The 16987-nt window shown below is 35.7% G+C and overlaps 1 protein-coding gene across 10 annotated transcripts in view; it reads left to right on the top strand.

Moving 5' to 3' along the window:
• TEX9 (testis expressed 9) overlaps positions 1-16987 on the top strand; it is a 229949-nt gene that overhangs the window by 134770 nt on the left and 78192 nt on the right. For 6 of the 10 annotated variants that reach the window (XM_082447324.1, XM_082447323.1, XM_082447320.1 and 3 more), the window contains 4 exons: positions 1223-1452; positions 1554-1645; positions 10424-10487; positions 12272-12351. In XM_082447324.1, the coding sequence (XP_082303450.1) occupies positions 1223-1452; positions 1554-1645; positions 10424-10487; positions 12272-12351 (466 nt within the window). The remainder of the gene's footprint in view (positions 1-1222; positions 1453-1553; positions 1646-10423; positions 10488-12271; positions 12352-16987) is intronic. The other 4 variants (XM_082447325.1, XM_082447326.1, XM_082447329.1 and 1 more) reach the window with 2 other exon arrangements.

The following is a 16987-nucleotide window of genomic DNA, read 5'->3' on the forward strand; positions in this document are numbered from 1 at the left end:
TGGTAACTTTATGTGTGAACTTTTGAGAAACTGCCAGACTGTTTTCCACCATGGCTGCACAATTTTGTATTCCTACCAACAGTGTTTGAAGGTTTGAATTTCTCCACGTTTTCTCCAACCCTTGTTATTGTCCATCTTTTTTTATTATAGTTATCTTAGCTGGTGTGAAGCGGTATCTCATTATGGTTTGATTTGCACTTCCCTGAAGACTAATGATTTTGAACACCTTTTCATCTCCTTTTTGGCTATATGTATATCTTCTTTGGAGGAATGCCTATTCAGGATACTTGCCCATTTTAAAAATAGCTCTTTTATATATTCTAGACAGGTCTCTTATTAAATAAAAGATGTGCAAAATTTACGTCCCTTTCTGTGGTTTGTCTTTTCACTTTATTTATGGTATCCTTTAAAATGAAATGTTTTTAATTTTGATGATGTCTAGTTTATTGATTTTTCTTTCTTTGCTTGTGTTTCTGGCATCATTTCTAAGAAATCATCACTAATTCATGAATATTTATACCTATGTTTTCTTTAAAGAGCTTTATGGTTTTAGCTTTTGAGGTTAGGCCTTTGATCCATTCTGAGTTGATTTTTGTACATGGTGTGAGATAAGGGTCCAACTCCATTCTTTTACATGTGGACATCCACTTATCCCAGTACCACTTGTTGAAAAGACTATTCTTTCCCCCATTGAATGGTCTTGTTACCTTCGTTGAAGATCAGTTGACCTTAAATGTGAAGTTTATTTCTGGATTCCCAAGTTAATTCCAAAAAAACTGGAATTTTTGACTGCTTACTGTGTTCAGACACAATCCTAAGCACAAATGCACTTACCCCTCATAGTAACTCTGTGAGATGGGCACTATTCTTACCCCCACTTCACGGATGAAGTAGCGAAGATAATGATTTGCCCAAGCTAGTAAGTGGCAGACCCAGGACATGAATTTAGACGACTGCCTTGAGAGCCTGAGCTTTTAACCATGCTATAAATAAATGTGAGAAGTCAAAACTTGGAATCCCACTAAATAGTTCATTTTAAACAAAACAGCTGTAGGTCAAATTGGCCACTTGTTTGGAAAAACCACAACAGAGGAGGAGCTTTACTAGCTTGCTTCCTACTGAGTATTAGAAATGGACCTGTCTTCCTTGGTTGAAACCCCTCCATCGCCAACTTAAGAATTTATAAATCAACGCACTACTTCGGCTTCTTCTGTTCTTGCAGCAGGACAGACGTTAGCGCTTACCGGCGAAGGGCGGAAAAGCCGCAGTGCCCACTCCCCAGTTCTCAGCCCCGCCGCAGCCTCGCGCTATTTTCTTCCAACAGTATGGGCGTGGACAGAATCGCCCCCCGGGCTGGAGGCCGCCCGTGTTGTCGTAACTCTCGCGGGAAGATGCGTCGTTGCCTCAGTAACGGCGTCGCGGCCGCGAAAAATGGCGGGGCGAAGTTTTAAGGTTAGTTCAACTCTACACTGCTGGGTAGCAGCTAGGTTTCGGGCGGTCCTGCGGACACTGGAATTCATTTAACTTTGGGTCTGAAAGTGTCTCTTTTACAGAGACGGGGCGTTTCAGGGACTCCGCTTCCACCACGCGTTCAGCAACCTTCCACACCTCGTCGGGACCTCCTCGCCCAGGAGGAAGAATATAAGTAAGAAATTTGGCGGTTCAGCTTTTCCTTCTTTCTTTCACTTAAATGAGGCTGCTTACAAATACTTTTCCTGGTGACTGACTGGATCTTTGGGACCATTCACTGTCCAGCAGTTTATCATCCCGTTCGCTTGCCCTTCTTTATCTTTTTAACTTGAGCTGCGACCTCGTAGCTGTTGAAAGTGGTCGAAAATTTAACCCAAGTGAGTAAACCTGTTTGTCAGCGAGACGATACCGCTAGAAGTAGTTTGGATAGCAGGAATTGCCACGAATAGTTCAGTTTCTAGTTAAAGGAATTCCACTTAATTTCAAGTTCCTAGAGTTTACGTATGTAAATTTCTTTTAGGTTTGGTTTCTAAACTGAAAGCATGTTTCTCAGGGCATTTGGAATTACCGTTCTCATCCGCATTTGGTGGTGTTGGGAGGATTTTCCTTCCTTATCTGCTGTCAGTGTAATTACAGCTATCCTGACAACACGTGCTTTCATTCTTGGACCACTCCACTCTTCATCCCCCGGTTTTCATGAAGCGGTCAGAGTAATCTTTTAATTTTATCTTGTCACTCCTTTGTCTAAAACTTTGCAGTGGTTTCCATTTGCACTTCAAAAGCTCTGTCACACCTGGCTCCTACCTCTTGTGTGATCTTGACCTCTCTCCTTTTTGCCAACCAGAATGGCCTTTCTTGACTATGATAAGTAGGCTCCCCATTACTCTTTTTTAATTGTGTAATTAAATTTTCGTTGTAATTAGCGTAACTTGTTACAGTAAATTCATTTGTTAGTTTACTTTTTGTCTGTTTCCTCCACTGGACTGTTAGTTCCACAAGGTCAGAGACCATGTCCTTTATTTGCCCTCGTATATACCCTTACCAAAAAAATTATATTTTAAAAATTCACCTTTTTAATTTAACGTAATTTAATTTAAAACTTGGGAAACATTCTGGCAGTTCCTCAAATGGTTTAACATAGAGTTACCAAATGATCTGTACTTAAAATTAAAGCATGTTTAGAGTTAAAACTGAAGTGTACTTTCTTTAGATAAACTAGACACGTGTCAACTTGCATGTAGAAACAGTGATCTTCCACTGCTTGATGAAATGGGCCTATTATTCAAGTATGAGTGTACTTAATCAATGGTTCTGTTGTTCATATACAGCTCTGAATCAGCTGTTTTCAACCCAAAACATTTGTTTTTTTTACCATGCACCAGATAGCGCTAAATACATGCACTGATTAGGTTAATTCATTTGGTTATTTAAGGATCTATTTGCATCTGGCCCTTCATTAAGGATATGGTCCTGATCAAAGTCAGGCATCTATAAGGACTATTCTATTTTAGCAAAAGTTTTGTGGTAAAGACTCCCAGTTGTTACTTGTTCTGTTATATGCACTCTGAGGTGTGCAAATCTGAGGTGTTTGAACAGAGTAGCTCCCAGGCACTGCTTTAAATTTGTGATCAGCACTATGCGTAAGGGTGAAATGTCTGGCCATCCTTATAGGCAAGAATATGAGTTCATAACAGAGTATTTTGCCACATGTTGTCTTGGTGGTAAGCATATGGGGATGTTGTTTTAATCAAATGAACACAGCACTTTCCAGGGATCCCAATTCAGAATCTTTTACAATCAGCTCCTGTCAAATAGTTGGAGGAAATAATCACTATATGAGACAGTAAACCAAGGAATATGCTGATCACTCAAGTCAATTGATATTCCATGCCTTGTGCGTATATCATAAAACCAGAGAGCTAAACAATAAGATTACGTGACATCTGGTTTAATTGATCTTGATAACTGGAAGGGCAAGCCTTCCCCCAAACTTCTTGCCCATAAATGCCAATTACATTGGATTTATAGATTAATTTGCAGAGAACTGACATCTTTATGCTGTTGAATCTGCCCTTCCACGAATGTGATATATCTCTATTTACATGTGGGTGTTTTGGGTATCCATTAATAATATTTTATCATATTACTACATAAGAGTCTTGCATGTACAATTTTTTCAAGATACCTTATAGTTTTTTCTTGCTATAATGAATGGCTCTTTTTCTACTACATTTTCTAATTGGTTATATGTATAGAAACATTACTGATTTTTGTATGTTGATCCTAGACCTATATTGATATAGATTGTCAGCTCTGCTGAACTGTCTTATTCTGCAGAGTCCGTTGAGTTTTTTATAAAGACAGTTATATCATATGCAAATTGTGATAGTTTTGTCCCTTTACAATTTCTTCTGCATCCTTTTTCTTGATCTGGTTAGAACTTCCAGTGCAATATGAAATAGAAAAAGTAATGGTAAGCATTTTTATCTTAGTTATGATTTTCAGGAGCCCACTTTTAATAATTTATCACTACATTTGAGGTTTGCTGTAGCATTTTGGTATTTTTTTAATCAGGCTTAAGGACGCTGTTTCCCTTAATTCTTTATTTTTTAATTAAGGATAGCTGATATGCAGTATTATACCCTTAATTTGTATTTTGAATGAATGTTAAATTTTAACAAAGCTTTTTCCCCCCCAAATTTATTTAGGCGATGAAATTTTTTTCACCCCCTCGTTTAATGTTTTAACATACTGAACTACAAAGGCAGATTTCTTGTTTTCTTTTAAAGTCCCCTGGATTAGATTGCTTTAATTTTATGGAGGTTCTTTTTCATCTATAAACAGAAATGAAATTGGTCTTGCACTTTTTTCTAGTTCTTTGCCTTTCTGATTTTGATGTGATTATTATCCTAGCCACATAAAATAAGCTGAATAGTTTTCCTTTTTCGTTTTAGTCTGTTCTTGGAAGCTTCTTGTAATCAGAGATCATCTGCCCTTTGATTAAAATTGTGAAACTGAGTCTAGTGTGGGTGTGTTTTTTTGCCTGTGAATGCAGTTTCTTTAATAATTTTTGCATCCAGAATAAATTTTGGTTATTTGCTAGTTTTCTGGAAAAGTGTCCACTTCATGTATGTTTTAAAATGTATTAACATACATTTATTCTAATTATGCTCTTATGTTTTAAGTCTTGACTGTATCTGTAACCTTATACACACCTTCTTTTGGGGACTTTTCTGTCAGTCTTGCTGGGAGGTGTATATGTTTTATTGGTCTTTTCACAGAATTAGCTTTTGGTTTTATTGCTAATCTATGTGATTTAAATTTTTTTTTGATTAGTCTTATCTCTATTATTTCTCTCTCTTCTAATGGTGGATTTATTTCTTCTTTTTTTAGTTTCTTTTTTTAGTTTAGTTTTTCGTATTTTTTAATACATACATTTAATTTCTGTATATTTCTCTCCAACCACAGCGTATCGGTTTTTCAGTATCTGTTTTGATATATATATTTCTTTTGTGGTTATTTAGTTTTAAATATTTTATGATTTTTCATAGTGATGATTTTAGGAGTGTGTTTTTGTAGTTCCCAAGCATCTGTTTGTTTGCTTGTTTGTTTTATTTTTGTTATTTTATAATTTATTTTTAATTGTACTGTGGTCAGAGAATGTATATAATATTGATTTTCAAAAATGTTTGAAACTTAGTTGTGACCAGGTACATGTTGAATTTTTGTAAATATTCTGTGTGTTCTTTGATAGAAAGTGTATTCACTATTTGTTGACTCATATCTTAGATCAAGCTAATTAATGTTGCCGTCCATAACATCAGTATCATCACCATTTTTTTTTTTTCTAGTAGCTGTATTGGTTTCTGTTAGAGATGTACTGAAATCAGCTATAATTATGATTTAAAAATTTCTCCTTATAATTGTGTCCAATTTTGTGTGGGGGCTATATTGTTTGATTTATTTAAATCCTCTTGATGAATAATTCCTTTTGTTATTATGTAGTGTCTGTTATATCTTTTTCATTCCTTTATTCTCAAACTTTTTATGTCATTTAGCTTTATGAAGAGCATTTCTTTTATATTGTCTGGTAATTTCTGCCTTCTAATGAGTGAATTTATTTACATTATTTTGTTTATTAATTTGAAGTTGTTTGGGCCGTCTTATTTTTGTTTTCTATTTATGCCTTTTCTTTGGTTTTTTTTTCTGTCTTTTGTTGGTTGAATGAGTTTTCATTATGTCTTTATTTTTCCTTTACTGGTTTGGAAAGACCTTAGAATGCTTTAACTTGGTTTCCGTCATTTGTCAAGTTATATAATACTTATTTCCCCTTTGCTTTGAATACCCTTACCTGTTATTTTCATATTCTGTACTAATTTAGATTTATCATCATGTTTTCTCATTTCTTTGCATTTTTTTTCTGGGTTCAGTTTCCTCTTTTCTGAAGCATAGACCATTCATTACTTCTCTGTATGAAAATTGGAGTCTTAAATTCTCCGGTCTTACCCGAAAATTTTGTTACTTTGCACTTATTCTTCAAAGATTGTTTAGCTGAATATAGAACTCGAAATGGCTAGTCCCTGCCCCCCCACCTCCCGATGGTCCATTAAAGATACCATTTCATTGTCCATTGAAATCTAGAGATATTGATAAGGCATCTACTGCCAGCTTTTAAGATAGTCATGCTGGTAGACTATTTTTCTCTCTTCTTTTTAAATATTTGCTTTGTAATTTAAAGAACATTCTCCTTGTCTTTGAAGTTCTGCAGTTTCATTATGATGTGTACAGGTGTGGATTTGTTTTCTTAATTCTGCTTGAGGTCCCTATATTTAGTCATTTCTGGAACATTCTCAGCATTATCTCTTTTTTAAAAAGGTATTGTCTTTTGTTTTATGTTTCTCGCTATATTCTTCAGGTTTCAAATATTTATCATTTTTCTTTTTGTTTTGTTGCAGTATACTTGATTTACAACATTATACTATTTTCAGGTATACAGCATAGTGATTCAAAACTTTTATAGATTATACTCCATTTAAAGTTATTATAAAATAATGGCTATATTTCCTGTGCTGTACAATATATCCTTGTATCTTATTTATTTTATACATAGTAATTTGTATCTCTTAATCCTTTACCCCTATTGTGCTCCTCCCCCCTTCCCTCTCTCCATTGGTAACCACTTGTTTGTTCTCTACATATATGGGTCTGTTTCTGTTTTGTTATATTCATTATTTGCTTCATTTTTCAGATTCCACACATAAGTGATAACACACAGTATTTGTCTTTCTCTGACTTATTTCACTAAGCGTAATACCCTCCAGGTCCATTCATGTTGTTGCAAATGGCAAAATTTCATTCTTTTTTATAACTGAATAGTATTCCATGATATGTATGCAGATATATATATATATATATATATATATATATATATATATATATAATCTCACATCTTCTTTATCCATTCATCTGTTGATGAACATGGAGGTTGCTTCCATATCTTGGCTATTGTCAATAATGCTGCTATGAACATTGGGGTGCATATATCTCTTCAGAGTAATGTTTTCATTTTCTTTGGATATATATCCAGGAGTGGAATTACTGGGTCATATGGTAGTTATATCTTTAAGTTTTTGAGAAACTGCCATACTGTTTTCCACAGTGGCTGCACCAATTTACGTTCCCACCAACAGTGCACAAGGGTTCCCTTTTCTCCACATCCTTGCCAACATTTGTTATTTGTGGTCTTTTTGATGATAGCCATTCTGACAGGTGTGAGGTGATACCTTATTGTAGTTTTGCTTTGCATTTCTCTGATGATTAACAGTGTTGAGCATTTCATGTGCCAGTTGGCCATCTGTGTTCTTCTGCGGGAAAATGTCTATTCAGGTCTTCTGCCCATTTTTTAACCAGGTTATTTGTTTTTTTGATATTGAGTAGTTTGAGCTATTTATATAGTTTGGGCATTAAACCCTTGTTGGTCATATCATTTGCAAATATTTTCTCCCATTCAGTAGATTGTCTTTTAATTTTGTCAATGCTTTCTTTTCCTTTCCTTTCCTTATAAATTTAATTAGGTCCTATTATTTATTTAGTTAGTTAGTTTCCTCTGCCTTAGGAGACAGATCCAAAAATTACTGCTGTGGTTTATGTCAGAGTGTTCTGCCTCTGTTTTCTTCTGGAGTTTTATGGTTTATGGTCTTACATTTAAGTCTTTAATCCATTTTGAGTTTATTTTTGAATACGGTATGAAAAAATGTTCTAATTTCATTCTTTTACATGTAACAGTCCAGTCTTCCCAGCACCACTTATTGAAAGACTGTCTTTTCCTCATTGTATATTTTTGCTTCCTTTGTCATAGATTGCCCATATAAGTGTGGGTTTGTTTCTGGGTTCACTATTCTGTTCCATTGATCTCTGTGTCTGGTTTTGTTCCAGTACCATACTGTTTTGGCTACTGTAGCTTTGTAGTATAATGATTATGGATCAATCCAAGAAGAATATATAACAATTGTAAATATATATGCACCCAACATAGGAGTATCTAAATACATAGTGCAAATGACAACAGACATGACGTACAGTAACACAATAATAGTAGGGAACTTTAACACCCCACTTACATCAATGGACAGATCATTCAGACAGAAAAATCAATGAGGAAACACTGGCCTTAAATGACACGTTAGACCAAACAGAATACATAGTATTCTATTCAAAGGCAACAGAATACACATTCTTTTCAAGATCACATGCTAGCTAACAAGTCTCAGTAAATTTAAGAAAATTGAAATCATATCAAGCATCTTTTCCACCTACAGTACTATGAGATTAGAAATCACCTACAAGAAAAAAACTGCAAAAAACACAAACATGTGGAGGCTAAAAAATATGCTACTAAACCAATGGATCACTGCAGAAATCAAGGAGGAAATCAGAAAATACCTGGAGACAAATGAAAATGAAAACACAGCAATCCAAATTGTATGGGATGCAGCAAAAGCAGTTCTGAGACGGAAGTTTATAGCGATACAAGCCTGCCTCAGGAAACAAGAAAAATCTCAAATAAACAACCTAACCTTACACCTAAAGGAATTAGAAATAGAAGAACAAACAAAACCCAAAGTTAGTAGAAGGAAAGACATAACAATCTGTTGATTGTCCCTCCTGGGCACTTGTTTCTTAATGCAATTTGTTACCTTTGTGAAGACATCTTTAGTAGGGTTTGCTTTCTGAGAGAGTTGCATGTGTTCTAGATGAGTAAATCCCTAAGGGTGGTTTTGCATTTAACTTTATTAGCTTATCAGAGATTTCACTGGTTCTAAGCCAGCTTTCTATATTAAAGTTTTGGCATAGTGTCCCTGTACCATCTGGGTAAGATGAACTTGGACTACACTCGTATGTGCTCTGATTACTCACAAGGGAATCTTTTCCACACATGGCTCTAGTTTCATTTCCATTCACCTAAGGTTATGGGTAGTGTTTTTGTGGTCTGTGGTTCACAGGTGTAGCCCTTCATGACTCTCTCATGTGCATCAGTTTCTAGCTGTTAAGCTGTTCTGGCTTCTGTTCCTGTTTACTGCTCTCATTTTGAGTTGGTGCTTTATTTTTAGTGCCAGGGTATTTTCCTTTCCTGAGTTTAAGTTTAGCAATATTTCCTTCATTATATTTTATCCAGGATTTCTATGGGTTTGGGAGCAGAAGAATAGCCTTTTGATTTATCTCAGCCTGCTCTATTGACCAGAAACCTCTAATGGTTCTTGTTAAGGAAATTTGAAAAATCAGGTAAAGGCATCTTAAATACAACTTTAAGTTTTTATTAGATATTTTTATTTTGATGAACTCATCCTAAGATATAAAAATATTTCTTAAAACATCAGACTTTTTTAAGAAGAGATACGATGCTGCTTTTTTTCTTCCTGGGAGTGGGAGTCATCACTGGTTTGTGGTACTTCTGAATCACATATCTAAAAAAACAAGGTATCTCATTTTAAAAATTGCTCTGCATATTTTCTTCATATAACTTCAGAAGAGCCTAGATAGTCTAGAAATGTGACCTATGAATAGAATTTAAAAGTTACATGCTTTTGAAGATGTTTATTATAATGTTAACCTTTAAAACTGAGAAGGGGACTTCAGCTAACAGGGGGAATGGTTTAGGTTTAGTACATTATGTTAACTTCAACTCTAGAATATTTCATAGCCATTTAAGGCACTAATTATAAAAATTATATAGAGATAAATATATTCCATCTGTATTGTTATGGCAGAACAGTACAAAATTGTGTGTGTGCTTACAGATGAAAATTAGAAGGGAATTTTAAAAATGATTCGATGATGGTGGTAGGATGATGAGCAATTTTTTCTTTAAAAATGGTTTCCCTCAATGGCATTGCTATTCTTACAGTCTTAATGGGACTAAATAGTATTCCTATTCTTTGCTAGATTCCAAATAGATTGAAAAAAAAAAAAAAAGGAGTGGTAGGTGTAGGTCAAAGTAATCACCTGTATTCCTGATGAAGCTGATATTGAAGTATGTAGCTGAGGTATGAGCCACCTCAGGTCAGCTCACTAAACCCCAGATATACCTCCCCAGTCACCTGAACACCCTTGATGAAATCAGCCCCCTCCACACCCCACCCCACTCCTGTTCCCAATTGGAGTTGATCCCAAGGATGTGGAGAGTGGAACTGAGTTGAACCCACCCAGTTTATTCTTCCCAAATAAACCATTCCACCTGAAGTAGTGGCCAGGGAGAGGCTAGGAGTTACATGGTTTGAACTTCCACCAGAAAGAAGAAGGATCATGGGGATTTGGAGATAAGCTTTGTAACAAAAATGTCATATGTATGTTTTGGCATTTATTGATTAGCTAAATTGTAGTTATTGAAATTTAATTACTTTTATTTTTGTGTTACAATCTTCAGTCTATCACAATTACTATTTTCTGCTTTTAGGCGTTTAAATGCAGAATTAGAGGCAAAAACGGCTGATCTGGTTCGACAAGCTGAGGAAGTAATAGTAAGTGAATGTACAATTAATAGTAATTCCATGTAAGTGCTAGTTTTTTAACTTTTTAATTTGATGTGTAACATACATACAAAAAAGTGCCCAAAGCATAAATTTTCAGCTCAATGAATTATCATAAATTGAACATCAATATATGCATAAGTATGTGTATACAGGCATGTATATGTTTTTGATAAGCACACTTTTTTTTTTTTTAATTTATTTTTGGCTGCATTGGGTCTTCGCTGTGGTGCGTGGGCTTCTCATTGCAGTGGCTTCTCTTGTTGCGGAGCACGGGCTCTAGAGCCTAGGCTCAGTAGTTGTGGTGCATGGGCTTAGTTGCTCCGCGGCATGTGCGATCTTCCCAGACCAGGGCTCGAACCTGTGTCCCCTGCATTGGCAGGCGGATTCTTAACCACTGCGCCACCAGGGAAGCCCAGCACACGTTTTCTGAAAGCCACTGAAAAAGTGTTTTCCATTTAGATATTGCAATCATCTAATTAATAGGAACATTAATATTTAATAGTATTTCCCACTATTTTAAGATTAATGTTTGCAAGTAGCTATATAGAATTAGTACTGGTAATTCAGTAAGGATAGAAATAAAATGGTCTCTGGACAGAAGCTGAATAAAGGTTCACAACTACCATTAATGCTCAGATAGTAACCTGTTTCTTAAACTCTGCAGTTGGATGTAACACAGATTCTTAGGGCTAGACCATAATCCGATTTATAGTCAGGAAAAATGTAGTGAGGTTACATCACTAGACAATGTAAGCATATTTGCCCCATTCTGGCTACCAAATTGGTTATTCCTACTTTAAGCATCCGTCCCTAAGTATCAGCATTCCCAATATTAGTTGATAGGATATAGTTATATTCCTTAGAGGAATAAAGCAGCTGCTTTCAAACTTTTTAAATTTTTTATTCTAATTCATTTATAATTCTCTTTCATTTAAATCCCACCCCCACCCCACTTTGGAGTTGATGGAGGCAGGGAAGAATAGGCAATATTTTAATGTCTTAGACAGATCCATCATTATTTGTTGGTTTAGGAATGAGAAACATATATAACAAACATTTCAAGTAATATTTAGATAATGGTTACAGATTTACTAGTTGCATTTGTAATTAAATATTTTACTGAAAAATAAACATTTTATTACATCTTTTAGTTTTTGTCAGTGTCTGAAGAGCAGGAAAATAATTTTTCTGAAAATAATGTTCAGAAACTCAACATTGTACTAGAGTGAGGGATCCATTATGTATTCTGATCAGAGTCCTCTAATGGACATAACTTCTGCCACATTGAATTTTTGTTTTTTCACTTTCATATTAATACATCTTCTCCAAAAGCTTTCACTCTTAGTGCTTCATTTTTAGCACTTTCATTTCTATGTGGTCGTCTTAACATTGAAGTTTTTCTGATTTGAGACAAGTTTTTCTATCCATTAAATGGATTTATGTTTCCACTTCTTGTGAACCTTATTTCCTTTGCATGTTACAGAAGATGGAAGCTCTAATGTAGTTGGGAAGCAGGAGTCAGCTAAGATCATATAAAGGCATTGGCATTCTTACAATTTTGCCTTAGAATTGACTCTTTTAACCAAGAATGAATGAAAGGGTGAAACTACATTGTACCAGATCTTATTTTGATGCCATAGCTTTTAGAATTCTGTGCTTTGATTTTATAGAAATTGTGGACAACTCTGAAATAATTAATGATCAGAAAGGCACTTGAATATATCCTAGTTTTGTGCGTTATTTTCCTATATGACTTTGCTTTATTTAACTAGAGAGATCAGCAAGAAGTACGATCTCAGTCTATTTCAACACAAATTAAATCATATGAAGAGGAAGATGATTACAGTTTAAGGTAAGACTTAAATTCCCAAACACCTTAAAAACTTTTTCTTTTTACTGGGTAAATGCTTTAAGATTGTTTTCTGTTGTTTTTTTTTTTTAATTAAGGTATATTTGACATACATTATATTGGTTTTAGGTGTACAACACAATGATTCAGTATTTGTATATATTGTGAAATGATCACCACAGTAAGTATAGTTAATATCCATTACCATACATAGTTACAGAATCTTTTTTCCCTGTGATGAAAACTTTTAAGATCTACTTTTTTAGCAGCTTTCAAATATGCCATTAGTATTATTAAGTATAGTCTCCATGCTGTACATTACATCCCTATGATTTACTTATTTTATAATTGGAAATTTGTACCCTTTGACTCCTTTCACCTATTTTGCCTGCTCCCAACCAACCAGCCTCTGGAAACCATCAATCTGTTCTCTGTATCTACAGGCTTGTTTTTTTTTTTTTTTTTTTAACATCTTTATTGAAGTATAATTGCCTTACAATGGTGTGTTAGCTTCTGCTTTATAACAAAGTGAATCAGTTATACATATACAATATGTTCCCATTTCTCTTCCCTCTTGCATCTCCCTCCCTCCCACCCTCCCCATCCCATCCCTCTAGGTGGTCACAAAGCACCGAGCTGATCTCCCTGTGCTATGCGGCTGCTTCCCACTAGTTATCTATTTTACATTTGGTAGTGTATATATGTCCATGACACTCTCTTACCCTGTCACATCTCACCCCACCCCCTCCCCATATCCTCAAGTCCATTCTCTAGTAGGTCTGTGTCTTTATTCCCGTCTTGCCACTAGGTTCTTCATGGCCTTTTTTTTTTTTTTTTTCCCCTTAGATTCCGTATATATGTGTTAGCATACTGTATTTGTTTTTCTCTTTCTGACTTACTTCACTCTGTATGACAGACTCTAACTCCATCCACCTCATTACAAATACCTCCATTTCATTTCTTTTTATGGCTGAGTAATATTCCATTGTATATATGTGCCACATCTTCTTTATCCATTCATCTGTCGATGGACATTTAGATTGCTTCCATGTCCTGGCTATTGTAAATAGAGCTGCAATGAACATTTTGGTACATGACTCTTTTTGACCTATGGTTTTCTCAGGGTATATGCCCAGTAGTGGGATTGCTGGGTCGTATGGTAGTTCTATTTGTAGTTTTTTAAGGAACCTCCATACTGTTCTCCATAGTGGCTGTATCAATTTACATTCCCACCAACAGTGCAAGAGTGTTCCCTTTCCTCCACACCCTCTCCAGCATTTATTGTTTCTAGATTTTTTGATGATGGCCATTCTGACCGGTGTGAGATGATATCTCATTGTAGTTTTGATTTGCATTTCTCTAATGATTAATGATGTTGAGCATTCTTTCATGTGTCTGTAGGCCATCTGTATATCTTCTTTGGAGAAATGTCTATTTAGGTCTTCTGCCCATTTTTGGATTGGGTTGTTCGTTTTTTTGTTATTGAGCTGCATGAGCTGCTTGTAAATCTTGGAGATTAATCCTTTGTCAGTTGCTTCATTTGCAAATATTTTCTCCCATTCTAATGGTTGTCTTTTGGTCTTGTTTATGGTTTCCTTTGCTGTGCAAAAGCTTTTAAGTTTCATTAGGTCCCATTTGTTTATTTGTGTTCTTATTTCCATTTCTCTGGGAGCTGGGTCAAAAAGAATCTTGCTGTGATGTATGTCATAGAGTGTTCTGCCTATGTTTTCCTCTAAGAGTTTGATAGTGTCTGGCCTTACACTTAGGTCTTTAATCCATTTTGAGTTTATTTTTGTGCATGGTGTCAGGGAGTGTTCTATTTTCATACTTTTACATGTACCTGTCCAATTTTCCCAGCACCACTTATTGAAGAGGCTGTCTTTTCTCCACTGTATATGCTTGCCTCCTTTATCAAAAATAAGGTGCCCATATGTGTGTGGGTTTATCTCTGGGCTTTCTATCCTGTTCCATTGATCTATATTTCTATTTTTGTGCCAGTACCAAACTGTCTTGATTACTGAAGCTTTGTAATATAGTCTGAAGTCAGGGAGCCTGATTCCCCCAGCTCCATTTTTCGTTCTCAAGATTGCTTTGGCTATTCGGGGTCTTTTGTGTTTCCATACAAATTGTGAAATTGTTTGTTCTAGTTCTGTGAAAAATGCCAGTGGTAGTTTGATAGGGATTGCATTGAATCTGTAGATTGCTTTGGGTAGTAGAGTCATTTTCACAATGTTGATTCTTCCAATCCAGGAACATGGTATATCTCTCCATCTATTTGTATCATCTTTAACACAGGCTTGTTTTTATTTGTCTGTTTTTAGATTCCACGTACAAGTGAGATCACTTATTTGTCTTTGTCTTTCTCTGACTTATTTCACTTAGCATAATGCCCTCGAGGTCCATCCATGTTGTCAAAATGGCAAGATTTCATTCTTTTTTTATGGCTCAGTAATAGTTACATATATATATAAATATTATTTTATATAATACTTTAACATATATATATATATATAAAAGCACATGTTCTTTTCTCACTCATCCACTGATGGACATTTAGGTTGTTTCCATATCTGGCCTATTGTAAATAATGTTGCAATGAACATGGAGGTGCATATATATTAAAAAATTAGTGTTTTCATTTTCTTCAGATAAATACCCAGAAGTGGGATTGCTGGATCATATGACTGTTCTGTTTTTAATATATTTTTTCTTATTCCTTTTTTTTTTTAATAGATCTTTATTGGCATATAATTGCCTCACAGTACCGTGTTAGTTTCTGTTGCACAAGAAAGTGAATCAGCCATATGCATACACATGTCCCCATATCCCCTCCCTCTTGAGCCTCCCTCCCGTCCTCTCTATCCCACCCCTCTAGGTCATCTCAAAGCACTGAGCTAATCTCCCTGTGCTATGCTGCTGCTTCCCACCAGCCAACTGTTTTACTTTCGGTAGTGTATATATGTTGATGCTACTCTCACTTCACCCCAGCTTTGCCCTCCTACCCCATGTCATCAGGTCCATTCTCTATGTCTGCCTCTTTATTTCTGCCCTGTAACTAGGTTCATCAGTACCATTTTTTTTTTTGGATTCCATATATATGCATTAGCATACGGTATTTGTTTTTCTCTTTCCGACTTACTTCACTCTGTATGACAGACTCTAGGTCCATACACCTCACTACAAATAACTCAATTTCGTTTCTTTGTATGGCTGAGTAATATTCCATTGTATATATGTGCCACATCTTCTTTTTTTTTATTTTTATTTTTATTTTTTAAATTTTATTTATTTATTTATTTATTTATTTATTATTTATTTATTTATGGCTGTGTTGGGTCTTCATTTCTGTGCAAGGGCCTTCTCCAGCTGCGGCAAGCGGGGGCCACTCTTCATCACGGTGCGCAGGCCTCTCACTATCACGGCCTCTCTTGTTGTGGAGCACAGGCTCCATACGCGCAGGCTCAGCAGTTGTGGCTCACGGGCCTAGTTGCTCCGCGGCATGTGGGATCCTCCCAGACCAGGGCTCGAACCCGCGTCCCCTGCATTGGCAGGCAGACTCTCAACCACTGCGCCACCAGGGAAACCCCTGTGCCACATCTTCTTTACCCATCCCTCTGTCGATGGACACTTAGGTTGTTTCCATGTCCTGGCTATTGTAAGTAGTGCTGCAGTGAACATTGTAGTGCATGTCTCTTTTTGAATTATGGTTTTCTCAGGGTATATACCCAGCAGTGGGATTGCTGGGTCATATAGTAGTTCCATTCTTAGTTTTTTTAGGAGCCTCCATACTGTTTTCCATAGTGGTTGTATCAATTTACACTCCCACTAACAGTGTAGGAAGGTTCCATTTTCACCACACCCTTTCCAGCATTTATTGTTTCTAGCTTGTTTGATAATGGCCATTCTGACCAGCATGGGGCAATACCTCATTGTAGTTTTCATTTGCATGTTTTCTAATACTTAGTGATGTTGAGCATCTTTCATGTGCCTCTAGGCCATCTGTATGTCTTCCTTGATGAAATGTCTATTTAGGTCTTCTGCCCATTTTTTAACTGGATTGTTTGTTTTTTTGATATTGAGCTCCATGAGCTGTTTGTATATTTTGGAGATTAATCCTTTGTTGTTTCATTTGCAAATATTTTCTCCCATTCTGAGGGTTGTCTTTTTGTTTATGGTTTCCTTTGCTGTGCAAAAGCTTTTAAGTTTAATTAAGTCCCATTTGTTGATTTTTATTTCTGTTATTCTAGGAGGTGGGTCAAAAGAGATCTTGTTGTGGTTTATGTCAAAGAGTGTTTTTCCTATATTTTGCTCTAAAAGTTTTATATTGTCTAGTCTTATATTTAAGTCTTTAATCCGTTTGGAGTTTATTTTTATGTATGGTGTTAGGTAGTGTTCTAATTTCATTCTTTTACATGTAGCTGTCCAGTTTTCCCAGCACCACTTATTGAAGAGGCTGTCTTTTCTCCATTGTATGTTCATGCCTCCTTTGTTGTAAATTAGGTGCCCATATGTGTGTGGGTTTATCTCTGGGCATTCTATCCTGTACCATTGATTTGTATTTCTGTTTCTCTGCCAGTATCATACTGTCTTGATTACTGTAGCTTTGTGGTATAGTTTGAAGTTGGGGAGCCTGATTCCT

This window comes from Balaenoptera physalus, assembly GCF_965194825.1.
Source record: "Balaenoptera physalus genome assembly, chromosome: 2".
In the NCBI taxonomy this organism is placed as follows: Eukaryota; Metazoa; Chordata; class Mammalia; order Artiodactyla; family Balaenopteridae; genus Balaenoptera; species Balaenoptera physalus.